Genomic DNA, 27952 nt, shown 5'->3' with positions numbered 1-27952 from the left:
ATGTGGATTAAAGAAATAAGAGTTAAGGACAGCTACTACCAGGCAATTTCTTAGATTCTATCAGAAGAGTTACATGGGGAAGGGAACATATTTAAATGGTGAGAATTTGTCTGAGAATGCACACTCCACACCTAAACGCACTGAACTACTGGGACTCCACCTATGAAATGAAGCCAGTAAGTGACAACTATTACTATTACCTTCAGGTTGAGAACAGCTAGCGTTCAGCAAAGGGTTAAGTCAGAACAGAGTTATACTATGAAATGTGGTCAATACATTAAACCAGATATAGTAAACAGACTACATTTTAATGCTTTATAGTTATATTGTCTTAATAATCTACAGATATGCTCAAGTAGAATTCTTCATTGGCTCAATGACTACTGCATATAGTTATCAATTTTGTACAGAGCAGTAAGTATTCTCTAAGTGCACTTGTCTACCAGATAGTTAGTCTATGGAGAGAATAACACCATTTTCTGGAAGCATTACTTACTGATGTCAGTCATCTGAGAGCAAAGAGAAAACTCCTCAATGGTAAACTGTCGTGAGAGCTTCTCATTTACAATACTACTAATAATTAAAGTATCCAACATTTTTTGAATGTTTACTATGTGGTGGGCAGTAATACAAAAAATTTTCATATTTTTATTTAATCTTCCCATTTACCAGATATAGTAAAATTGATTATTCTATAGATCAGGCAACCAAGACACAGAGAGGTGAAGTAACTTGCTCAAGGTCACACAGCTAGTAATAGGGAAAGCCAGGAATTGAATCCAGGCAAAATATTTCCTGATCCTAGATTCTGAACCAAGATAATATAGCACCCATGAGCAAAAATAAGTCAGGAAGCATGATTCAGAATTAAGATGTAGCATTCAAGAAGATCTGGTTTTTATTCCAAGATTTGCTTTCACTTGCTATATGATCTTGGGTAATTTACCTATTGTCTCAGAACCTTGGTTTTCTCGTCTATAATATGGGGATAATAACACCCAAACTACAGGATATGATGAGGTACATAGCACTCCTAGAACTGTCCCTAGCACATAGTAAATTTCAATAAACATTAGTTATAAAAGGAGGACAAGAAGGTCTCTATTTTTTCTTAAGGAAAATTGCCTCTTTGGAAATCTTCCAGAATATGATTTCCCAGAGATTTCTACTATGATTTGGGGAGACCATGCTATTAACAATTTAAAGCAAAACTGCTTTCTTAAAAACAATTAAATACTTAAGAAAGAACAAAGGATACAGCAATTCTAAGGGCTTGTAAATAACAAACACAGGCTTCCTAACATGAGTGACATTTACACATCCCTAACTGTGATCTACAAAGCTGTTAATAGTGTGATATCCAAAGGGAGTCAGGAGGGCTCTATATAGCCCGTGTGTGTGGTTTAAGGCCTAAAATTAATTATTATGTGCTAGCTCGACATCTGGTAAAATTGGGAGGGCCTCAAATGGTCTAACAGCAAGTTCCCCTCCACTTTCTGCTCCCATGGATCAAGAGTTTTCTCCCAACAGACCAAGCACAGTTGCTGTTCATCCTGACTGGAGGGTTTCAGTTCCCTGCCAGCGGTGGAATTACTCAGACAAGCCAATCCCATCCTCCTGCAGGAACCAGGAGTCACCTCGGGTCACCTCACCCTTCATACTGTAAAGCCTGCCTACCACAAGCCCCTCGGGTCTCACTCTGCTCCTGAGTGCAGCCTCCGTGTGGCCCTGCCCGGCAGGCAGTGCCCTCCTGCCTGGGCAGTGAATATACCTGTGTAACTAATAAACTGTCTAGTGTCAGGTGTCATGTGTTCAACCATCCCAGCAACCTTAGGGCAGGAAAATGAACCTCACCAACACGTGAACAGGAGCTGATTAAAACACCCTGTATGATAAAAGCCAACCCACAGGGAATTATGTACCATCAGCGGGTGCATTTACATCAAAGGACCCTCAACAGGAATTCCGGTTCATGAAATGATGTTCATTTCAAGCTTCTCTTTAATCACCAATTCCTACTACTCAATAGTAGCCAAGTCATCTCACCATCAAAATCTGACATGTTCCTTTGGTAACAAAGTGATACGTGGGGAAGAGCATTTTAACTAAGAAATGTGCTAATCTTTTTCACAAGCGTAAATTCTATTGGGGTAGGAATACATACTCTTAAGTCTAAAATATCTAAAATCACAAAAGTGAAGAAAGATCAGTAAATTTACATAATTTGTATCTGTTTCCTTTTTATGGAAGACTGCCTGGGTTATGCATGGGTTTTGCTGAGCACTGAAAGCAGTGAAACACTGCTTTGATATTTCACGTGTCTTCCACTTAACCACATAAATCCATCTTCAATAATATTTCCCTTTATAGAAATCCCTAGTCACGTCAGTAGCATTTACATAATCAACCTTGGTAGTCAAACCTAAATGTTGTTATAAAACACACATCTGATCATTATTCTGGCTGCAGTGTAGGTTTTAGTCCATGGGGGTGGGATGCTGGGCACGCACGCATACGCACATTAAGGATTTCCCTGGGGTAATGAGATCATTTAGCTTAGAAACATCTCTATGTGGAGCTTGTAAGAAGAGTTAAAACTTGAAGTATTGTCTCCTTTAACGTTTTCAAATACAGGAAATCAATTGTTTTAAACTATGACTGATTGCCGTATTGAGTTCATTTCCAAGCCTGGAGATCAAATAAGAAGAGCACAGGTTGAGCGATGAGCATCTGAGACAATAGACGAAGAAGCTGGCCTGTGCAGTCTAATTGCTAACAATGCGATTCTACTCTGAGACATCGACACACTTGACCTTTACAATACTCACGCTGACAAAAAAACAACAAAAAACAGTTCTCAAGAATATCAAAACAGAAGGAAAAGAAGTAGGACAAATACTATGCTCACTTTTTAAATACACTACCCATCTCCACCTCTTAACAATGAAAGAATAAAATACCCCCGCCTCTCTTACTTCTTTGTCATTAGATGCTACAAAAAAAGGTAAATGTTGCTGGCATCCTAATTTCAAGTACAGCATCAATCTGTAGTCATTCCACCATTTTTCTTCAAAGGAGATGCACATCTTCCTTTGCCTCTCACCATTATATAGGTTGAAATATATTTGAAGTCAAATAATACAGGACATTAATGAAATACTTGCCCTCATTAGACCCCATTTCAGAGCACTGAGTGTCATTAAATAAGGCAATTTATATCTTTTCAACTAACAGAACTTAAACAGCTAAATGAATATTTGCCTTCAAAGGAAGCCACACAGAAGGCTATATGCTTGCTCTGGTGAAACTGGCATAGCTTGAAGTATTTCCAGAAGCCTCCATTTAGAATCTGGCACAGACCCTCCCAGGTACTCTCCGCCTATAGGTGCACCCATGGGCACGCACACTCACGCACACCGGCTGCAATTGTTTACAGCCTCACTTGGCTTTGAATCCAAAACTCTATTATCTGTCTTGAAAACCAAACTTTTTCACCTGCCTCAAGTCAAATAACTTCTGAAGTGGGTGGCGAAGACCATTCTTGTCTTCCCAGATTTGTTTTCTTATCTTCCACATAATGGAACCATGATTTTTAGTTGTTCACGTGGTTACCCATAGGAGTATATTTTCTCACCTGCCCTGTGCAGTTCTGACCAATGGACGTGAGCAGAAGTGTCATGTGGCAGTTTTGGAAACATTCTTCAAAAAGCTGTGAGCGCACCATTTAGCCCTCCGGTATCCACCTGCTGCCAAGTGGAGGTGATGGCTGGTACTAAAGTCATCTCTTACACCACGTACTGAGGGCCTAACCCTAGGCATAGCAGACCAGACAGGTGAGCAGGCCTTGGGTCTCTGAGGGCTGAGTGGTGGAGAGCCAAGATAGCAGGCCTGGACTGCCCACCTTTGGAGTTTTATGTCAGAGAAAAAGTTCTCCTTATTAAGCCACTGTTACTTAGTTCTATTAGTTGCAGACAAGCCTAATTCTAGCTCTTACAAATAACATTAAAAAGTAAAACCCACTCTCCAAAAACAACGATTTTTATGCTTAGGATACTCAAAAAAATGTGCCACTAGAAAAACAAGAAGGTGCCATGGATTTGGGGGCTTTTCTAAAATAGGCATTGCAAAAGGTCTCTTGATGACCACTTAAAAGAGGCCACACTCAGGTGGATGATAAAGTTTAGGTTTCTGACTCGGTCGGTCCCATTACTTTATTGTCAAATAAATGTGGAAGGTCAACTTCTACATGAGATAAGGGTTCGAGCATAGTTGTGTTGTTCATACCACACACAGCAATACCTTTAAGAAGAATTCAAACACACTCGCAGAGCAGTTGGCCACTAGAAAATGCCTGTTGGTGATAAAACAAGAAAAGCATAGCATGAAACAAAAGCATGCCTGGGACTTACATGGTTATCTTTATAGTAGTAAGAAAGGGCAGGAAATCGCCGTCTGCTCCGGAATTTGGAACTCCCCACTATGATGTGTGCCGTGGCCGATTTGGGAACGTACAGTTCAGTCGGGTAAGAATCACAAACCTGTCACAGGAAATACAAGGGGCTTTTTTTAGGCAATCTAGTAATAATTGAACTCCACAAGGAGTTCTGTTCGCCAGACTTACAGGTTGCATATTTACGTTTTCTTAACCAAGTTATAGGAGACTCTTTTGAGGAAACCAAAAGCCACTTCAAAGAAATGAAATGCTGCTGATCCTATGAACTCATAGTAAAGGAAAGCAAAATGCTCTTTACCATCTTGTCCTTGTGCACTGTCCCTTCTAAGGGCTCTTCGCATGAGGGAAGACAGTGACAAATGAATATTTCTTTCATCCAAAAGGGGCAAATTGCAATTCTGTATCCCAACAGCTGAGGAAACTTCAGTTGCCTGTTTTGACTGAAAAGTCCCTCCCTAACACTGGGAGGGAGACAACTTCCTAAAATGCAAGCGCCAGTGGTGAAGTCTTCAGTCACCATTCTGTCCCTGCGCACACTGTACGCACTCCTGCCTCTGAGCTGGACGTCAGCGGACGCCCTCCGTGGATACCCCTCCCCTCCATCTTCCCAAATCTAATCCATTCTTCAAGAACTATCTCCCCTCCTTCAGGAAGCCTCCTCCCCGAACTCCAGGCTCATGTGAATTTTTAGATCTGACTTCCTACCACACAAGATAGCAGCTTTATTTTTGTTTCTTATGTGTCGATTTTATAAGTGGTGAGAAAGTATTTGCTCTCTCTCTCTGCATCCCTGGCAGTGAAACTCTGGTGCCTTAGAATGATCTTGTAATTTAGTCAGAAATCAACAGTTTAGAACCTGGCTCTGATTTGCCAACTTCATGACCTTCTGGAAGTCAAAGCACACTGAGTGTTTGGTTTTCTGATCTCTAAAACTGATATAAATTAGAAACATTGTCCCACAGGGTTGACAAAAAGATCAAATCAGATAACACCCATGACAAAGGACTTTATAAATGATTAGGTCTGACAGAAATGTTAGTGGCGGCAACATTAATGTCAGTTGATTTGTTGCTAGACACGTATTTTGCTTTGACGTCAGCCAATCAATCTTTTTGCAATGTGAAGATGGTTTAGATGGCAGTTCCCTGGGAATCACCAAAGCAACTGTTCATTTCCTGGAAGTCAAGCATCTTCTTGGGCATTTCAAGAGGACTCCTCAAGCAGGTTTAGCAACAGGGGAAATGCTTTACCTGCATATCTTCTGTCCATCGCCGTTCCCCCCTTTCCACTCTGGAAAGGTGAGACTGAAGGGAATGCAAACCCACCATAAGCAAGATCCAAGCCTGCAAAGCTCATCTACAGGTAGCCCCCATATAACACAGTTGTTAGGTTCCTAAAAAATGCTGTGTTACATGAATCCGTGTTATATGAAACAAAGAACTGGTACAAAAATGGGGGTTAGGTTCCAAAAATTTTAAAAACATACTATTATATTTTTATAATTAAATGAAATGTCTTTATTAAAGCAATTTTCACCAAAAGTATAACATACTAATATGTATTAAATAATGTTTCCTTCGGCATCACTACTAAGCACCATAAAACCAAGAGTGTTTTCTTTTTGACAAGATATCTTCATCCTCTGAGCTTAATACGCCATGAACCAAATGGACTTAAAATTCTAATGAATTTTAAAATTTTGCAGTCAAATCTGATACGACATCCACGCTCGAATGAAAAATTTCAAATGAGATATCTTTTGCTCTTAAAAGCTCTTATTATGCTTCCTGTTGTTCGGGGATTTCTCTAATTCTCGAACCGTGTTAGAGCGAAACCGTATTCTAGAACTGCCGTGTTATACGGGGGTTACCTGTACATGGTTCTGTGATGATGCCCTCCCTTGCCTGCTCGCACTCTTTGTCACTGGACTGATGAGCAACATCGAGTAAGAGATAAAAGGCCCACACAAGTGATACTTCCAGGCTCAAAGTGTAATTTCATTGTCAAAGTCATTTTAGGCAAGATTACCAAAAACTTGAACGTGGGCTCTGGCACTGACACACTGGAGGAAAATCCCATTCCAAGAACAGACGGCACCACCTACTTGGACCCAGAGAGCTTTTACCAGAATCGCTGCCACAAGACACTATGCTTTCTCTTTCCCTATGCAGATCTGTTGTCTGATCCTTGCTTAGTCAGCTAGACCATTACTACACAGACCACACCTGCCTGTCTGAGGTTCAAGAGACATGTAGTCACTGCCCCAGACTAATAACCCTTTCTGAAAATAAGTTTTTACAAGGAAATTGGTAGGTTTTCAGTCAGTAGGGGATTACCTACTTTCTTCCTTATAACAACACTAAGGAATGGCAAAGTTATTTATGATTTAATGAAATAAGAATAAGGAAGTAATGGGTGAGAGTTCTCATTATGCTTATTACATACGGCCTTTTTGAATAGCAAAGAGATGAGCCAGGAACTCTGGAGCTCCTGCCAGGTCCTCTTGTGGCCTCTTCAGGCCAGAAGATGCCCAGCTTGGCCCAGATTGAGGCTCTAATATACACCATGTCTGGTATGGGACCAAGAGAGGAGGTACACACCCAGTGCCTACTCTCCTTGATACTCTCGGCCCCAACCTACTCAGGGTCCTCTTTCCTCACAAGGAGCAGGAAGACCCTCTGCCCTCTCAAAACACCTGGGCTCTCTCTCTCCACAGAGTAGGAAAAGGCAGACCTTTGGGTTTGGCATGTGCAAGGACCACGAGCTCCACGCCTGGGCCGAGGCATCAGTGCTCAGACCTCCACAAGCTGTCATGCCTCCTCTCTAGGAACACAAGAATGTCAGATACAGGGACTGCTTTCCCCTGAACACTGGGTCTAGGGGAAAAGACTCCAAGCATCAGAGCTTAAATACAAGGCATTCTGATAAGCACTTGCATAAGAATCTCTAAGAGGAGCTAAAACATCCTTGGAGCAAAGATAGACTCATGGTGAAAACTAAGACAGGTTTCAAGATACTTTTTCACCAAGCCGGAAAAAAGTAAGCACATCCTGCTTTCATGAAAGTAGACAGAACTTTCAAGTGGAAATTAAAATAACAAGCCTGGAGAGCCCTGACTGCTGTCATTTATATACAAGCTCACTCAGTTATAGTCAAAATTCTGACAATGAATAGTGCACAGCACTATTCACTTTGCTTTTATGCCACCAAATTCTGAAAGTATTCAATGCACTTCACCATATTTTGTCTGGTTTGGGAAATCAATAGGAAGATTAGGAGAGAATACGAGAAGCTCAGAAAAGTGGAAAATACTTTCCTTGTGAATTTTCTTTACACTGCCTGAGCCAATGAAAAGTGGATTAGTTTGAAATCATTTCTGCATAATTTTTTTTTTTATCAATAAGGAAATGATTTTCTTTGTCCTCCACTAAATAAATTAGCCTGCCGGGAGTGCCTGCATGTCTTGGTTGGCCTTGCCAAGAGGAATCTTTTTTTGTTAATTCTTTCACTCACTAAACAAGCTTTTACTGAATACTTATTATGTTCCAGGCATTTTGTTTGGCGCTAGGGCAGTAATAAATACAAAAGAGTTGTTGACCTGTAGAACTTCACATTCCCAGGACTACTGATCTTTGTTGACCTGCTTATAAGCTTCCAGTCAATGAATCTTCCATTGCAGGGGAAGATCCACCTGAGATGGTATCCAAGACATTTAATCAGACCTCTGTACTTGTTGAGGACTAATCACTCAACTGAGCACAGAAGTTAATTGTAAGGAACTGAGATATACCTACGTAGACAACTTTCTTCTTAAATGTTTACGTCCTAAATTTTATTTCAAGGAATTTATAATGTAACGGGGAGAAGAGAGTATGAGCAGCATAAAATGACTTATACACTAGGGGGTACCAAAAAAAAATGCATACATATGACTTGTATTCCTTTTGTTATTGGTATATATTGAGTGTTACAATTTTAATAACACTAATTTCCTTTCTTAAAATGTGTATATATTTTTGGCAGCCTCTGTATAAATAAAATAATACATAACACATAAAACATAGCAATGTGACCTATAGATGATGTATTACAGAATTATACACTTGAAAACTATGTAACTTTACTAACCATTGTCACCCCAATAAACTTAAAAAACAAACAAACCCATAGCCGTAAAGACCTAACACAAACAAAATTTTAAAAAAATTACTGGTTGGAATTATACTTTAAATTTTATTCCAAGAGAAATAGATTAAAATTTTAACCTAGTAATGAATGCCAGTTATTTTATTTAAATAAAGACAATTTCAAGATTTAGGCACAAAAGGAATCTTAGTTTAGAGAGTTAGATTACCATTCACAGTGTCTTATAAAAAGGGAAAATAGTAATGATGATAGAGATGATGTTGATGATAATAATAATTAGCCTGTCCTCACAAATAGAAAATGGCAGAACTGGTTCTGGAACCTAAGTTTTTGTACTCCATGTATGGTTTTATTTCTACCATGGGCAACAGCTTCCTCCCCATCAGATGACATCACCAGCCCCACTTACCTCAAAGAATTTGTGGGAAGAAAGAACTCTCGGAAAAAAAGAAAAAAGTAAACATTTTCTCAACCATGAGGTTAAAAGCCAAAGTAATAGATGAAGACATAACCTTCTCAAATGACTATTAAACATTTTTTGAAAGAAACAACTTTTAGTGTATTTCTAAATTGGTAATAAATAAGGGTACATCATCTTTCTTCCTATTTCAATATTTGTAAAATCAGAAAATTCCCTAGATTTTCATCTTTCCTGTTTCAACACAATTTGTATATTGTTAGTTTTGGTTTGCCATATGCTACTTTTGAAAAGAAATACTGAGTAACTCATGTTTTGCCGTCTCTACAGTGTGGGACTTAACTGACTAAATATGAGTCATGCTTGTGGTGCAAATTCTAGAAGAAGAAAAAAAATCTCATCAAAAATAGGAAGAACCTCCTTTTCCAAGAAAATATTATTCCCCAAGATTTTCTTCCTCACCCAAGGGTGTATCATATTTTTTTAAAAAGGACATCCAATTCCAATTTTCTTTACTAACCTTGGGTTTTTCTTTCTTTCATTTCAAGGCTAAAAATTCACTGCAAATGTCAGCTTTAGCATGAGAACAAAGTATCTGACTCCATTAGTAAGATACTGTATAATGAATGAGACAAAAAGACCCCAAATGCCTACTTACAGTGTAAGATTATGGTTGTCAGATTTAAGTGTAAGTATGAAGAAAATTCAGTATCATGAAAGCATCCATTCTATTCCAAATAATCTATAAATTCAAGATATTCAGGAGAATAATGTGAAAGGAACTGACCTGTAAAATATCAAGATTTATTACAAAACTATAATAACCATAATTATTTAAAATGTAATTATGGAAATTATATAGTGTCAAATTGTATTGTTAGCAAATATACCAGGATTTAAAAATATATATATGCTAAAACATGAAAGAAATGGGTAAGATTGACAACTCAAAACTTCTCAGAATCAAAAGATGCACTAGGAGCAGTATATAAATATCTTCTAACAGGAGATATTTGCAACACATATAAATGATAACAGATTATTATGTAGAGTATATAAGGAAGTTTTATAAATCAATTAGAAAAAGACAAACTTATTTAAAAAAGATGAAAAATATGAATAAGCAATTAACAGAAGAGTCGACTTGAATCACCAATAAACACAAGCTCAAATTTGCTAGTGATGAAGTGTGCAAATAACACCACATTGAGACCCATTTCACACCAACCAGATTGATATTTTTTAAAAATTTAACTGTATGATTCGTTAATAAAGTTACATGGTTATAGAAATTAGTAATCTAAACATCTAATAATTGGGAATACTTAAGTATATTATGTTACATTCATTTGATGAAATGTCATATGGTCATTTAACTGACTGATATGAATACTGTGTAACAATATAGAAAATCCTTACGCTAAGATGAAGAAAATAATCAGCATTCAAAATATGTGATCAGAAATTATCAATTAACAGGAGCTAAGACATAAATGGTCAATCAGCACATATAAAGCAAGAAATCAAAGCATGCATATTAAGTTTAAATGAGAAATCACTTGTCCCACTATTAAGTTGTCAAAAGATATTTTTAAGAAATAATCTCTTGACTAGTGCAGGTCCCAAGGATCAAGCATTTTCATACATAAATGTTGAGAATTTATATGAACTGGTATAACCTTTCTGCAGTTCTTTTTGACAATATGTCCAAAAATGTGTGTCAAACTTTTGAACTAGAAGTTCCACCTTTAGGAATCTGTCTTTAAAATAAAGTATTTTAATGTGGACAAAGGTATAGATACCAGGATATTCTCACTATGTTATTTAAAATAATGAAAAATAACAATAATCTAAATGTCTAAAAATTGGAGCTTAGGTAGAGAGAATGTAATATAGCCATATTATGTTATATATAATGTTTCAAATAATATAAAATATATATTGACAGGAAAATATAATACGCTCTTGAAGAAAGGCGGAACACAGGCATATGTAGTATGATTCTATTTTTGTTACACAAATTTGAACAGTTCTGTTTCCTCTATATTTCCAATTATAAACAATGAAATTCATTACTTATAGAATAAAAAAGTTACTAAGCTATGCAGATGAGAAAAAAAATCTGAGGGAAAATTTCAAAACCTAATAAAAAAATGTCAGGGCAATGGATGGTGGGTGCTTCCATTTCCTTTCTTTTTTCTTTTGTCTCGCTTTTATAAATTCTCTGCAATGTTCTTACTTTTATTACTTAAAATATTTAAAAAATTAACAGGGACATCAACACTGATTTCTAAACCCATCATTATGGGCTTAGAGAATATGGGATTAATTCTGCCACTCCCATTTCCCTTCCTCTCCATATTCCTTTCTGCAAGTGTAGACACATTTCTCTAGGGAAGTCTCTTGGTGACCTTGTGTACCAATCAAGAGTTCAGCGAGTACAGAGGAGCTGGTGCCAAACTGCCATCAGCGTCTCTGCGACTTCCCCACTAATCACTCGTGTACTATAAAAAGACTTAATGGGAGAAGAGGTCTTGGCTGGCTCTCGCACTAACTGCTTGGCCATGAGGTCTGCTGATGGGCTTGTCTGGATTTCTATTTCCTCAACCATTAGAGGAAGTGTGTGGAAGGGATGGTCTGTGAGGTCCCCTTGTTCAAACTTTCTGATACTAGAAGGTAGGAAATATAGCCAGCAATAGCCAAGAGAGATTTAGAAGTCGACATATTTATATCTACAAAGAGCTATTAAAAACTAAAGGAGATCAAGCAGAAGTCAGGCTAAGCTACGTGAAACCATAATTTCATGTGGATTAATTATCAGGCTTTCACTAAATGCTGCCACTTACTCTGTAGTCTCTATTCACATCACTGAGCTGCCAATAATCATTAGGGAGGCCCATGCGCTTGTATTCTTCACTAAGATCAATCAGCATCCAGCCTTGTTCTCTTTCTTCTTTATCCAGCTTGGGGTTGAATGAAAAGCAGTATAACTCCTCATATTTCACTGCAAGAAAAGGGAGAATAAAGCCTAATCAAGCTCAATCAAAGCCAGAACCAAATCTCCCCCAAACAACTCTGTCTGGGCTGGACCACACCGAGAGGCCAGCCCAGCTCCTCACCCCTTGGAACCTCCCAGGATCACCTCATCTCTGTGGGCAGGATCACCCACCTCCTCCCAGCAACAACACGAAGACCTTGGGCCAACTGGATTCAACTTCGCAAGAGCTACTTTCACTTTAGAAACAAGGCCTTCTCCATTTTGCACTTTTTTTTTAAGTTGCTTTTGAAAGCAAACATATTTTCCAGACCACATAAAACACGGAGCATAAATATTAATTAAGAATGCTTGTAGTCATTAGACATCAAGAATTCAATTTGTTTATGTCTATCGAGCTGGGATTTGGGAGGGCTTCTGGGAGGTAGACAGAGGGCTAGGCCACCGCCACATTTTGGTGCTCATAGTATTAAAAAAGAAAACAGTTGAAAAAGCTGTAGAATATATTTAAATGTTTGTACTGAAAACATTTGCACTTTCAACAACTACATAAATGTCATAATTGTACTGCTTATACAATATTTATAGGATTCATATAAAAATATCAATTCGTAGTGCATGGTACGTGGGTCCTGAGGGGCAAGTTGAAAGATGTATGATGAAATTCTTCTTTCAATTTCTGCCAAGATATCTTTGTCCTTATGTATCGCCTTTTATGCTTGTGAGGCCAGACCCACACCCACCACCACCACTACCAATAAGATCTAAGATTTGGTTTTCTTGTTCTGGTTTTCTTTGTTGTGGGAAGCATCTAGGCCAGTGCTGTCCAACAGAAATGTAATCAAGTCATACATGTCATTTTAAATATCCTTGTAGTCACATTAAAAAACTAAAAAGGAACAATGAAAATTTACTAATATGTTTTATTTAGCCCAATATATCCTAAATATTTTCATTTCAACATGTACATAATATAAAATGTATTAATTGATATTTTATGTATTTTGTTTTGTACTGTCTTTGAAATTCCCTATTTCACACTTACCAGCACATTTTAGTTTATTCTAGCCATACTTCAAGCTCTTGACAGCCACGTGGCCAGTGGCTACCATATTGGATGGTGAAGGCCTAAGCGCTTCTGATGATAATAAATCATGGCTGATAATGCACTGAACCTTTGTCTCATCCCAGATTTGTTCTAATTAAATGTATACTCCATCTAGTAGGCACCATAATGGGCCTCATTTTACAGAGGAGAAAGCTGAGGAAAAGGTAGGTTGAGGAATGGTCCCACGGTCACACAGCTAGTAAATGGGGAGCCTGGATTTAAATGAGACGATCTGGTTGTACAGCACGTACTCCTAATCCCCACACACAGTGCTCCTCCAAGGCAGGTCCTTCTCTCTTCTCCCCAGATGGACCTCTTTTGTATCTTTTCTTTCCTTGTTCCATCCCCCTGATCTTCCTGTTTTTCTCCCACAGATTTCTTTCTCCTCACAGTTTTCTTAGGTCCCCACATTTATTCCTTAATCTGTTGATGGCATTTAGCTTGGACAATTTAATTCTCCTGAATGTGTGTATCAGGCCCTGTAAAGAATCTCACCCCAGCAAAAGGCCAAGGTTACACACAGGCAGCCTGAGATCAAAACTCAGTTTCCAGTGTGTTGTGATTACTATTGAGATGACTCATTTACAAGGAAAAAGAAAGATATGGATCATATTTGAAGTACCAGACTTTTCCTTGGACATGAACTCTTTCTTGTGAAAATGAAGTACGAAGACAATGGCATATCAGTGAGATAAATAAGCTATATTCTATTTCAGTCTCTCTTGATGTCATGTTTATAAACTTCAAAATTTAGATTACTGATGATTTCAGCAAATAAGAAGATATACACAAATAGGTATATGCACACAGAAACACAGAGTAAATAACGTTCAGCAAAAAGCATTTCTTTTTGTCTTAGCTAATTGAGCAGACAGCATATAAAATTAAGATTCTGTTCTGGGAACACTTGGCTTGACACTGACACATCTTTTCCATCACTAAGTACCATTTTAATGACTCAAGCTACTGATATCATAATGTTAACCGCAAATGCAATTTGTTTAAGATGCCAAAAGAACCTCTTAAGAAAGCCTCAGTTCCCTCAGTGAAAGAAGACCTAATGAATATGGAGTAATAATGCAAGTTAAGTTCTCTTTGTCAAATATTTACAAATGGGTTTAAAGGTAGTAAAAGAAATAAATTGTATGACTACTGATAGTTTTTTGTGTGTGGGCTCATGCTTATTGTCATTGGGAAGAGGCAAGGAAACTGTACCTAAATTAAAGCAAGAATAGTTTATAACAGGCATTGAGAAGATCACTCTTGAACAGGGACACATTAGAATGGGGTGCCACTGAAATTACACAATGTTTTTCTTTCAGTTGTTTTTAAGGAAAAGGGTGACCAACCATAGCTCCAGCCCAATTTAAGTATAATTCTACATGTGGGCAGAGAAACCTACACTTTTGTCAGTCAGGGCTCCGTCTTGTTAATGTGGACGAGCTTCCTACCCAGAGGCCAGCCCAGGGGAAGCCTTCAGCTGAGGACTGCCTACTCAGAGAAATTAGAAGGTACCATTAACACAGGTGCAAATTTTACTGAATATTTCCCACTTACAGTATTCTGTTCCCCTCCCCTTCATCTCCTGTAAAATGCCTGGCAGAATTTTCAGTAATTGGCAGGAAGGTAAGTTAAAACCAAGAGTAGGACTAGAGAAATAGCTAGTTCTTCACAGAATCTGTCTGCACTGAGAGAAAATAATCTGTGTGTGTTAGGAAGGGCAAATCCCTGATTTGTCATCCACTCCTAAAACAGACGTGTTAAATGTTCCACTGGCTTTTCACGTCCCACAGTCTGGGCTATCACATCCAACATAAAACATCTTTAGCAGTTAGTGACTGCAGGTTTCAACATGAGGTGCAATTAATTAAGGCCTCACCACGAGGGCCCCATTACTGGGAGGACACAAGAGCTCCTCCAGTAAGAAGCAAATAGTCAACACGTCTTAGGCTGGGGAAGTAAACTGAATGTGCACCTGTTTTCAGAAAAAGTGGACGTCATTCTAGTATTTACTTTATTGACCTACTTAAATCATGTAATTGCTAAACAAAGGCAGACTTAAAGGCTTTTCTATCTATTTAGAAGGGAAAATGACAATTTCTAAAATACTACATTAAATTAACGAGTAGCATTTGGGGTATGTTTCTAAAAAAACCAAATCAGTGTCTCAGAACTAAGCAGACAGCATAAGCCAGACCCAAATATAGAGGTGCATGTTTTGACTGGCATTATTTTGTTCTGGCACATCGTGCACCCCTTAATAGAGGGAAGCACGCGCCACTGTGATCACTTTAACATCAATTGCTCTCATCAATTCCTTCACTCGCAGATAATCCCACTTCCTAATTCTTGGAGATTTACACCATCAAGTGGAAACTCTTTCAACCTGGAATCACCACGTCCACAAATGGCCCTGTCTCTGTATCCAACTTCTACTGATTCCTTCCCATAAAAAAAGGGATGGGGTGTTCATTGCACCAAATAGGAGAACTATGGGTAAAACAAAGCAATTAGGGAAGAAAGAAAAATAATTTAGCTTGTTGCCCAGATTTCAGGATAACGGTTATGAAAACAGAATATTTAGGGAAAAAAATATGGGGAGTGGGGTAGAGTCCTTCTCATTATAGATTAACTGGGAGAAACCAAAGGTAATTTAATATGAAAATCAAAAGCACTTTAAGAATCAAAAAGAAACTTGTAACGACCAATGTAAAACCTAAATAATAAAACTATATTATTGACTTTTCCCTTACAAAATTTTTTTCAAAAACAATCTAAAGGAGAAACAAACATGAGTCAGCATCAGCAGAATGTGAAGGGTGGGTAAGGGAACGGAAAAGTCATCAGAAGGACACAAAATGTGGGGTTTTTTAGACCCAAAAGAAAGCTAAATTGCTCCAAACCTTCTGCTTATTTCAGGCACCTTAAAATAAATGAACTTGAAAAACATTTTACACAGATATTATTGAATTTCGCGTATTTAAAATAAAAGTCCTAAGAACTTTCTTGTCTATTTTCAACAAACAAACGCTCAAACGAAGCATGAGGACCGTGGATGCTGATACTTAGTGGAAAAGGACTGCTGGACCCAGAGATTAGCATCACTGTAAAGGAAATCACCACTGTGAAAACGGCTTGAACAGCAATGACTTAGACAAGCCGCTGTGAAATGTCAAATGAAGCAATGATGAGATTTTAAAAATCATAGTGAATAGAAGAATTGGGGACTAAGATGAACTGAAAAAATAGTTTAGTAAAAATGGGAAAATAAACAAAAGAGGATTTAAATACTAAAGGGCCCATAGACACTACAGAGGGAACGATAATTGCTACAAAAATAAACAGCAGGAGGCAAATTAGAGGGAGGAGAAAAGAAGGAACATGGGAAAAATACAAGCCCTCTGAGAAATAGGGATCTTATAACCATTAGAATTTATATCCTTACTAGTATATTGGATTTATGGGATTAATTTATTTTCTCATCTGGGCCACACCATTATTTTAACCTAAGTTATTTCTTTACTAAAAATTAAGGCTTTTACTGCCTTTACCCTTACATTATTTTTTTTACTGGGATCTTTATAGCCCATGAACAAATTCTTATAAATCTTAATTCATACAAAAAGCAAACCAATAAAATCTCACCAAATTTTTCAGTAATTTGATTTTTACCCTTATCTCAGAAATACTAATTCAGGGAAGAGAGAATATCAAGAACTTTGAAAATAACTCCTTCGTAGGTCTTGACTTAAATGAACTCCCAAACATTTCTTCTTTTGTACAAAAAAAAAAAAAAAAATGTCCTCTCCAGGACCTTGTGGTTAGCTGTGTCCATGAGGGAAGCTGAAAATACGAGATTTGTGTTGGTGACTGACTGGAATAACCACCACAGAGAGCTATATTGTACCACTAGAATTCAAAATATACTAAACACACACACACACACACACACACACACACACACACACACACCCCTCTCTTCTGGTATACCTAGAGGAGTGTGAGGTATATTTTGTAAAAGATCCTCAGATGGTTCGGACAAGCCTCTACTACCCCTAGTTGAGACCCTCTCTACATTTCCCCACCTCCACCCAGATTTAAAACGTTGATTCCAAGGCTATGGGCTGTAATCTGTCCTAATTTTAGCATTGCCTTTAACATTAAACTGCGAAAGTACTTAAGTTCTGTTTCATCTTCCCACACTTATTACAGTACTATGTTTTATGTGAACTATCATTTCGAATTCCAATGTTTCAAACTTCTGGTGGCTTTTAAAAATCTGTTAAGGTAATGGCTTTAATTAATTACTATGTTTTCCTTCTTTGGCCTCTAAGTCTAGTATCTAACTCCTAAAACTTCAACTTTATGAAAAAGTGTTTATTTTTAAAATTGGGGAACACAGTGATTTTCCTCCCTGGGGAACCTCACAATGCAAGTCTTGGCGCTGGTTGTCATCGGGGGCCAGAGCCCTCACTGCCACTGTGATCTTCCAGCTGCTTAGCTCTTTCCCAGGTCTCTGGACTATTCCTAAATCTCATTAATCTGGTCAGAGCACATTTATTACCCAGTGACACAGAAACTGCTGGCGCACAACTGTCCTCACATTCTCGGTTGCATACAACCTAACGTACATCTTCCCAGAACTCTGTTCCAATTATAGTGCCCCCTCTAAAAAGTTCAACTGCTTTTCTGGCTACCTCTGCAGTTTTTTTTCAACCCACTAAGATGAAAAGTTTCAACCAGCTGCCTTGAAAGAGGAGCAAATAAAGTCAAAATCATCAGATTCCTACAGCTCCCTGGAATCATTTAAATTATGTAACTTTAGCTCCTCGCTATCTATAGATATGGTCATAGCATAAGAAATTGACCAAATGCCTTGATGAGTTTATAATCAAACTTCTTGTTCCAAGTCACAAAGCATTTAGCAAAGTAACTACAAGCCCATACGCTATTTCCTTACTAATGACTTCTGGGTGTCACTACCATGGATATTACTTTTATATAAATGATGTCTTTTCATTGTATTCTCCAAAAAAACTTAGACGTGTATTTCTTTCAAGTAAAAGAAACCCACAGCTCACACAAGCCACACAGGGAACAAGAAACACTTCTTTAGAAATGTGTATTAAGCTAGAAATCTGAAGACCAAAGATAAGAGATATAATGGGAGTAGCTGAGAGTACATACAAGATTGATCAAACAATATGGTGAATGTTTAAATTAAAAAAAAGATTATTGTTACAGTAAAAGACACATTGTCATTAATCCCCCTCAAAATACTCCCCCTCGCTTCAAACACACTCATCGCATCATTCTTGCCACTTTCTGAAGCAGTTCTGGAAGCCTCTTTCGTGAGTGTCTTTAGTTACTCTGTCGTGACTGCTTTGATGTCCTGAATCATTTTGACTTTGGGGAAGAGCCAGAAGTCGCATGGTGCCAGATCCGGTAAGGTAGATGAGGACACACTATGATGTTTTTATTTGACAGAAATTGCTGTATACCAGAAGCGATGTATGACACGGGGTGTTGTCATGATGGAGGATGATTTACGGCACACTTTAAAACACACCTTCTCTCAACTGTAGCTCACACCTGACTGACTGCACCGAACAGATTGAAACTTGTCACACACTGTTACTAAGGTTCGATGAGCCACTTTCCATATTGAAGATCCCTGCCTTTCTGTTGGATGGCACTTGGCAGCAGCACTCACTGTATTTTGTGATCACAACGGAAAGGCTCGTGTCACACATCGCTTCTTGTAGGGCTATTACTGTCAAATAAAAACATTACAGTGTCTCCTCATCCACCTTATTCACCGGATCTGGCACTCTGCAACTTCTGACTCTTCCCCAAAGTCAAAATGACCATGAAAGAAAAACATTTTGAATCGATTCAGGACATCGAGGCAGCCGTGACAGCACAACTAAAGACGCTCACGAAAGAGAACTTCCAGAACTGCTTCAGAAAGTAGCAAGAACGATGGTATGGATATTTGGGTTCAAAGCGAGAGGGAGTATTTTGAGGCGGATAAACAGCAATGTGTCGTTTACTGTAATGATTTTTTTTTTTTTTTTAATTTAAACATTCACCATACCTTTTGATCACACCTCATACTTTTCAAATTAACCAAAGATTCTTCCCAGGAAACCTAAGGAGGTTCTGTTTAGAAGAATCAACAACATACCTACAATATTCACTGATGCTAATCTTGGGAAACATCTATTACTATCAAAAAGCAACAGAAACCAAACCTTAAAGGCCCCAAGAAAGGGAAAATTGCACTAGAATTGTTTAAAATCAATGTTTGCCACACAAAAATTTTTGTGAGTTTGGTCTTAGACTTCAATCAAGGTAGCTCAATTATCAGAGTATCAAAAGGAAATAATTTTAAGATGGTTTCACACTGAAAGGAAATCACACTATAACCCCCACTGAGAAAAAGTGAATACTAAGAAAAATGAAAGAGGTTCATACAGTAAACAACTCAGAGGGAGATCCTAAAAGACAAGGAACTATACCATTCAGATTTCTTGGCCTCATCTGAGGCCTCAGACAACATATAATTCCAAAAACACTATGTAATTCTCAAGTACTATACAAATTTCTTGAACGTGATTTGTGAACTTTTTAAGAGTGGGTCCATATTGAACACCGAGTTCCTCTGCCCTACCTGGCTTTGTAAGACGTATCAGAGAAATGTACACATCATGGCAGTCTCTCTCCTGCGGTATGATGAGTTGTAACAGCTGGAAGTTCTTGCAACGAATAAGCAGAGGGCATCCAGTAGCCGTTGTTGCCTGCTTTTCAATGGTGGAAATCTGACTGTGAAGAATCTACAACCAAAGGTTAATGTAGATAAGCTAAGCACAAATAGCTGATAAATATGAAAAGGACTAACACAGCCCTCGGAGACACACAGATAGATAAGAAACACTCCCCGACCTTCAGCTAGCTCAACACTGCACTCAGATGACAAGAACTGGGATGTTTTGGGAAAGAACCAACTGTCTAAATTTATCATTTTATTTGTCAACACCAAGCTTTCTGATAACAAGGCTAATTATTTGAAGCCAACCATTCCACACACAATTTTGTGCAAGTGCAGGTAAGGGAAAAATATTTTGGTAGTCAAATGTTGATTGCAGTGAATAGCTAAAGTTAACTAAGGTCACGAGAAGTTAGTAAAATAAATCTCGCGATCAACAAAAGTTAGAGACGACTCAGCTTGGGAGGAGCCGCCGTGCTCCTGAATCCACATGGAATGCGGAGTTCAATAGCAAGCTGAGCTTGTTGTTTTCTAAGCTGTTGGTGATCAGTCAGGCTGCAGAAGACATTTATTTTAAAGGAAATCATACTGAAGGGCATTTCTGGTGTTTCAGGAGGGTCTCTGCTCCGTCCTCAATGGCAGCATTTCTTTCTTTAAATTCCTCTCCAAGTCGTCCCTGCTACCTTCTGCTAAAAACATAACCATGTCTATAGAATACAGGAAAGGCGAAATCCATAATTCAGGAACTCTGGCTTTGGTCCTACTCTCCTAGTTGGGTGGCTATCTAAAATAAAAAATATCTAATGGTCTCCATATTAAGTAGCAGACATACCTTACAATGGGGCTCTTCCATAGCTTTCCTTTTCTTTTTTTTATTTTTAAATTATCAGAAAAGTGGAGACAATACAGTAAAACGACTGTATCTGGAATACTGACATTATTGAATCACTGCTTGTCAGCTTTGATGTGAAGCACTGGCTATTTCTATCTTTGAAGATGGTCAAATAATTGGTGTTTAAAATGAATAAGCAGATCAAGGAGATTTGACTCTGTACAGAAAAAGGCAGAGGTCACATTCCAGAAGCAGTCCTCTGAACATGCAAACACCAAACACCCACTCCCTGCACCCTGAGGGCAAACAGAAGAATGGAGGCTCAAACTTTTTATTTCAAACAATGGAAAACGTGCAAAGTTCAAAAGAAGGAATGCATACCCATGTTTCTTTTCTTGTGTCAGTTGCATTTTCCACGAATATGACATGAGTAGCCGTCAAATACAAAGTACCTAGGGCTGCTTTTTTAGAAGATATTCGATCTACCAAGCGGACATTTTCAACCTAGAGAAATCAGTTTGACAGTTACACTAATGCACAATAGGTAGGCACAAAAGTAAATAATAAGCAGGTAATCTTGTACTTAATCCAAAATATAATTTTGAGAATTTCCCCAATAACAAACAAAATTTGCCCCTTACTGAGATCTTAGAATATGATTCTGTATATCAAAAGATAAAAATTCACCCATTACTTAAATATACCATTAAATGTACCACAAAAGATTTATAAACCCTATTCGTTAAGGATACCCTTTCTGTATTTTAAATAGGTCGGCATTTTTATTTCACTGTAATTACATAATTCTAATTTAAGGCAGGAAGCGTGTGGGCATTGAAGTTCTGAGTTTACACAATAACCAAGTATGAAGTTCTCAATTAAAAAGAAAGCATATATTTGTCTACGTGTATGTGTCTCTCAGTTGTAAAAATGGTCTCAAGGTTGTCTGCTTCCACATAAACAAGCATGAAATGTATTAATAAATACACATCTGGGAGCAAAAAGTGTCAGAGAAATGTCCTGCATGTTTACAAGGAAAACCTCCCAAATTAAGATGCTCACATTCATTTATAATTAAATCCCTCTAATAAATGGAAGCCTCACCACAGAGCGAATTTGAACTGTTAGGAGAGATTTCTGGAAACAATTTTTATCAAGCACACAACTTTTGTATGCAAAGCAGTTGCAAGGTTATGTGCACTGGGATGGAAATGTAATAGGAATGACAAGACAATCTCAACTGGGCAAGTGAAAACTGAAGCAATGCTGACTAATACGGCAGAGCTAGATGAACATGAGCGTAATGATGGAATGCTCAGCAATGCTTCTTGCTACTACTGCCAAGGAGCAACCACCTACAGACACTGGCTCAACCCTCATCCCTCAAGTCAGGATGCTTTCTTGCTTCCATGAGGCAGCTGAGTAATTAGTGAATTGTATTTGTTCCATTCTTTAGCCTAATGTAGAAGCTGTGGCCCTGGTGTAACTGGAGAGCCCGCAGCTTCTCAACGGCTCCAGGGAAGACCTAGGTGGGTAGCGGACCTGATGAGCACTCCTCAGGACAACTCCAAGGGCAAACAGCACTCAAGACACCCAAAGCCTCAGTCTCCTCCCAGGCCTTTGAACCAAACCAGCCTTCGGAAAAGAGCACATAAGGATGCCATCCCATTTCTTCCCCATTTCCAGGGATATAACGAGGTAAATAAAAGATTAGGTATTTAAAATATTTTCCTTAGTCATACCATTCACTCTGGCGTGGTTGTATAATTCCTGAGGACTTGTATGTTATGAATGGCTATGTAAGTTTAAGATGTCCATTCAAGAACAGTGTCCTTAACCTATCAGCTTACGGTTTGAAAAAAGTATTTCGTTTGTTACTGATGTGCTCCACATTCTTTCATAAGGTTGTTCACTGTCTCTTTTTGAAATCATCTTCATATCATTGGTTTACTTTCCTACTAGGCAATCATCACTTCTTATATATTCATAAGAACTGTTTATATAGTAAGGATAGTAGCCTATGGCCTAATTTTTGTGTGTTTTATAACTCCCTCTTTACCAAACTGATTCTAATAATTTTTTCAAACAAATCTCATGGATGTTCTGAGAGGAATATTTTCTGTAATAATTTGTCTCTTCCTTTCTAGTTTTTATACCTCTTTTTTCCCTTTGGTCAATGACACCGTGTTTCCCCGAATATAAGACCTAGCCGGACAATCAGCTCTAATGAGTCTTTTGGAGCAAAAATTAATGTAAGACCCGGTCTTATTTTACTATAATATAAGACCCGGTCTTATATCATCAGATATAAGACCGGGACTTATATTAATTTTTGCTCCAAAAGACACATTAGAGCTGATTGTCCGGCTAGGTCTTATTTTTGGAGAAACAGGGCATTCAGAGTAACAGTAAGCAACAGTGCTAACAGCAGTCAGTCACTCATGTTGTTTTTGTTTATTTTTTCCAATAACAGTTTTATTGAGCTATAATTCATATACCATACAATTCACCCATTTAAAGTGTACTATTCAATGGTTTTAAGTACCATTAAGCTCTGTGCATATCATCGCTGTGCAACCATTATCAGGATCAATTTTAAAACATTTTTTATCACCGCAAAAAGAAACACTGTATCCATTAGCAGTCACCCCTCATTTCTCCTCCAACCACCTCAGCACTAGGCAACCAACAATCTACTTTTTGTCTCTGTGGATTTGACTATTCTGGACATTTCATATAAACAGAATCATATAATATATTGCACTTTGTGACTGGTTTCTTTCAATTAGTAGCATGTTTTCAATCTATGTTTCAAGTTAATCCATTGGAGATTTTATCAGTACTCCATTTCTTTTTATTGCCAAATAATATTCCATTATATGTATACACCACATTTTATTTATCCATCTGTTAGTTGATGGACATTTGGGTTACGTCTACTTTTTTGCTACTGTCAACAATGTTGCTATGAACATTCTTGTACAAGTGTTTGTGACCACATGGGTATTCATTTCTCTTGGGTATACAACGTCTGACAATGAAGTTCGGCACTTACTGCAACAATGTTGCTAATTATCTTTTGATACCAGAGGGATTATTCATTATGAATTTGTACCAACTGGATAAACAGTTAACCAAGTTTACTATTTGGAAGTGCTGAAAAGGCTGTGTGAAACAGTTAGACGACCTGAACTTTTCACCAACAATTGATGGCTCTTGAATCACAACAATGCACCAGCTCACACGGCACTGTCTGTGAGGGAGTTTTTAGCCAGTAAACAAGTAGCTGTATTGGAACACCCTCCCTACTCACCTGATCTGGCCCCCAATGACTTATTTCTTTACCTGAAGATAAAGGAAGTATTGAAAGGAAGACATTTTGATGATATTCAGGACATCAAAGTTAATACGATGGCAGCTCTGATGGCCATTTCAGAAAAAGAGTTCCAAAATTGCTTTGAAGGGTGGACTAGGCACTGGCGTCAGTGAATAGATTCCCAAGGGGAGTACTTCGAAGGTGGCCATAATGATATTCAACAATGAGGTATGTAGCATTTTTTCTAGGATGAGTTCACGAATTTAATTGTCTGACCTGGTGCATACATATACACCAAGGAATGGAATTGCTGGGTCAGATGGTAACTCTTTGTTAAACCTTTTTAGACACTCCCAGACTATTTTCCAAAGTGGCTATACCACTTTATATTCCCATCACCATTGTATGAGGGTTCCAGTTTTTCCATATCTTTGCGAATACTTGTGATAATCTCCTTTTACAACCATCCTACTAGATGTGAGATGTTATTTCATTGTGACTTTGATTTGCATTTCCCTAATGGCTAATGATGTTGAGCATCTTTTCATATGCACCTGCTTCCAATATTTACCACTGGGCTTGATGCTGACAATTTTTTAAAATCACATTATGGAAGTGACTTATTAGTTTACTAAGAGTTTTGACTTTTGAAAATCAGGAACAAACGTTATGTCTTTTTAATATGTATTTGGATAAATATTTGCTTTTTTACATTAGTCCTATGTTATCAATAATTATAATAGATTTCTTAACCTTTAAAGAAGTCTTTAAAATATTTACTATGGATAATTCTCCCTATAGAAGTGAAGGAAGCCCTACCACTTCGATTGTTTTTAGAAAACCTCAGTGGAACTGAACAAGGTTCACAGATGGTGGTAGATTAGAGTAATAATGAGATTTTTCCAGGTCTTCTTGTTAACTTTGGATGCTGTTGCAGTTCATGCTAAGATAGCCAGAACATTCTTGACGGTGACTCTAGTCATCAAATCTAGATAAAATGAAATAAATCTCAAGAGTTTTGGCACCATCTTAAAGACCCACTGGTTTAATAATTCTGCCTCATTGTTTGGCTAGATTAATTCCACCTCATTAACACATATGATAAACCATATGGTAGTAAGGTTTCTTTCATACTTGGAGAGATACGAGTCTTAGGAAACTACCAGTTTCTCTAGACAGAGTTATTTCAACTCATTTGCACGTTCCTAGGAACACCATACTTAAGACAAAGCAGGTATTCACGCTCTGCAAAAGGCAGCTCATCTATGCAAAACACATTATAGTATATTATTAATTTAGGGGAGTACATTTTTTATGTCCTGGGTGTACATTTTTTATTTCTGAAAATGGAATGCATCTTATGATTAATATGGTAAGACACCATTGTGTCATTTAATTGGCAGTGTTTTTGTCTTTCTTTGTGGTACATAAAATCTTGGTGCATCTTACAATCACTAATGTTTTAGATTTGCTGCAATACAGTTAAGTTTGTAGTCATTGGCATATAAATGAAATCTGAAACAATGAGACCTAAAGAGGTTAGTTACCTGGGGAGAGCATGCAGAGTGAGAAGAGAAGAGATCTGAGGAAATCCAACATTTAAAGGTTGGATGGAAGAAAAGGCATCAGCAAAGCAAACTAGGAAGGAATGGTCAATTAAGAGGAACATCAGGAGAGTGTACTGTTAAGGGAAGGTGTGCAGACTCATTAGGGAAGGTGTGCAGACTCAGTGGTTTAAGAGAGAAAGGGTGCTTGTGTCATACACTGCTGAGACATCAAGTAAGAGAAGAACTTTAAAATGCCCATTGAATTCAGGAGTGTGAAAGATGCTGGTGGCTTTAGCAGGAGTGGTCCTGGAAGCACGGGCATCAGAAGCCATAACACAGAAGCTGGAGACGTGCGCTCATGAGAGCTGAGAAAGTAGAGGTTCTACTGCTGCAGAAGGAAGGGTGGGATTGGGCCGAAGCCAGAGGGGGACAGCCTGGCCACTCAAACTCCATCCCAGAGCAGCAAAGAGCCAAAGCATACAAAGAGCTTTCCAGAAGCAACTGACATGTCAAGATATTTTCAAGAAAGAAGCCTATTAGTCTTGCCAATGAGGGGGCATCTCAAATTGTGATTCACACAGGAAAAAAAAAATAACTCCCATTAGGAGGAATTTGTGAGAAACAACGTTTTAAAGGATTAGAAAAAAGAGATGAGGACCACTGGGAAAGGACTTATCCTGCTTATGTTGGTCTCTCCGATCTTATGGAGCTTTGTACCCTAGCTTTAAAAACCGGTCTTTTTAAAAATTATGAAACATATACTTCTTTATGTAAGGTTTTAAGATTCAGAAATATAAAAGGAAAAAAAGAAAATCACTCCTAGTCCCATAATCCAAAACAAGCACTGTTCATTTTTTGGTGTATTTTAGAAAAATTTACACCTCATTTTAAGCGTTGTTGGATTTGGTAGTGAAGTGCCAGGTGCAATAACCCCAGGGAAGGGGAGAAAGAACCTAATCTCAGTCTTCTGCTTTATGAACCTTCCCTTTGCCCCAAATCTTCAGGGGAATTGGCTCTGTACCATAATGCCTTGATGCGCTAGAGAGGGCTGTGTAATTAAGTAAGAGGAGGGTTCTAAATCTGCACAGCTGTGTCATGGAACAGAGATGCAGAAACATATGCTGAAACAATCTGTAACCGGAACGAATTCAGGCATATTATGTCAGAGGTGACTATGGAAATGCAAACCAACAAAGGAGTTGGCAGAAATTCTGATTGGGGAGAACGAGCTTTGGACTTCTGAAGGGAGTAGAATGAAGGTGTTCAAAATAACTTTATCCATATCTCATGGAACGGGCCAGTCGCAGCTGTCACTTGGTTTATGCAAAAACTACCAAAATAAAAATAAAAACAATTACAAATATTTTTTAGACTACATACTCTATGCCATGCACGATGCTATCTATCACTTTGCATATTGGACCTCAGTGAATCCCTGTAATACCCCAGGGGTGAAGTCCTTAAACACTCCCCATTTCACAGTTATGTTTAGAGACCTGACACGTTTCTCCAACCTGGAGCTAAGGTCTGCAGAACCCCAAAGCCCAAGCTCATTGCTTACCCAGGCAGTGAGCACTGGTGAATGCCTGTGAGGTCACGTTAGTCCTGTCATTCAAAATTAATATGTTTAGGATAATCAACTCACAATTATTTTAAACAACTTTATGCATGAAATTAGTATTTGAAAATAGAATGCTTTGAGGCAAAATCATACCGTAAAACTAAATTCACAAACCCCTTTCAGAATATACTTTGAGATAAACTCAAAGACAGAAAGCCCGGGAACGGGGTGCAAGGGCCTACACTCTGGCCGAGGTGACATCCCGGACTCTCAGGACTCATCAAAGTGAGAACACCGAACATCCAATGCCATTCAACAACACGTCTATGTGTGACACTATGTGAGGACAAAGGTTTTGTCTTCCTTGAGAATCATACAGATTCAATGGAAAACACTGTGCCCCAGTTTAATAGCCTTTTCATTCCCATCCCTGCTTAGTTGGGGTTAGATTGAGGAAAAAGAAAAAAAGGTTTTGTCAGCTTTTTTAGGCCAAGGCTGAAAAGCTTCAGAGAAAATACCGGGCCCCACCATAGCAGTGCCAGGCCTGAAATGGGATACCCCGCTGAGGAACACGAGTCCAACTTGATCCTTCCCTCGCTGCCTAGAATCAGGAGGGCCCTGTAAATCACCAAGAGATGGACCCTCTCTTAGCAATTCCCCATCACGCCACCTTCTAATTGCAACCTTCATAGAATATGAGCCTTTACTTTCTCTCCTGCAGGCCGAATACTGGACTGTTGAACATTTGGGGTTCCAGAATCATCTCAGACTATCTACAAAAGTAAAGCTGTTCTGCAGGACAAGAAG

At 38.2% G+C, this 27952-nt stretch overlaps 1 protein-coding gene across 1 annotated transcript in view; it reads right to left on the bottom strand.

Moving 5' to 3' along the window:
* The window catches only part of MTMR7 (myotubularin related protein 7), a 93334-nt gene that overhangs the window by 38690 nt on the left and 26692 nt on the right, over nucleotides 1-27952 (bottom strand). The window contains exons 2-5 of the mRNA XM_019737955.3: nucleotides 21103-21225; nucleotides 19794-19956; nucleotides 11864-12021; nucleotides 4410-4538 (exon numbers count right to left, since the gene is read on the bottom strand). Coding sequence (XP_019593514.2) covers nucleotides 4410-4538; nucleotides 11864-12021; nucleotides 19794-19956; nucleotides 21103-21225 — 573 coding nt within the window. The remainder of the gene's footprint in view (nucleotides 1-4409; nucleotides 4539-11863; nucleotides 12022-19793; nucleotides 19957-21102; nucleotides 21226-27952) is intronic.

The sequence above is a fragment of the Rhinolophus sinicus genome, chromosome 16 (assembly GCF_057876585.1).
Source record: "Rhinolophus sinicus isolate RSI-liver-muscle chromosome 16, RSI-T2T, whole genome shotgun sequence".
In the NCBI taxonomy this organism is placed as follows: Eukaryota; Metazoa; Chordata; class Mammalia; order Chiroptera; family Rhinolophidae; genus Rhinolophus; species Rhinolophus sinicus.
The sequence above is the reverse complement of the archived record's forward strand: the minus strand, read 5'-3'. Positions and strand labels throughout refer to the sequence as shown.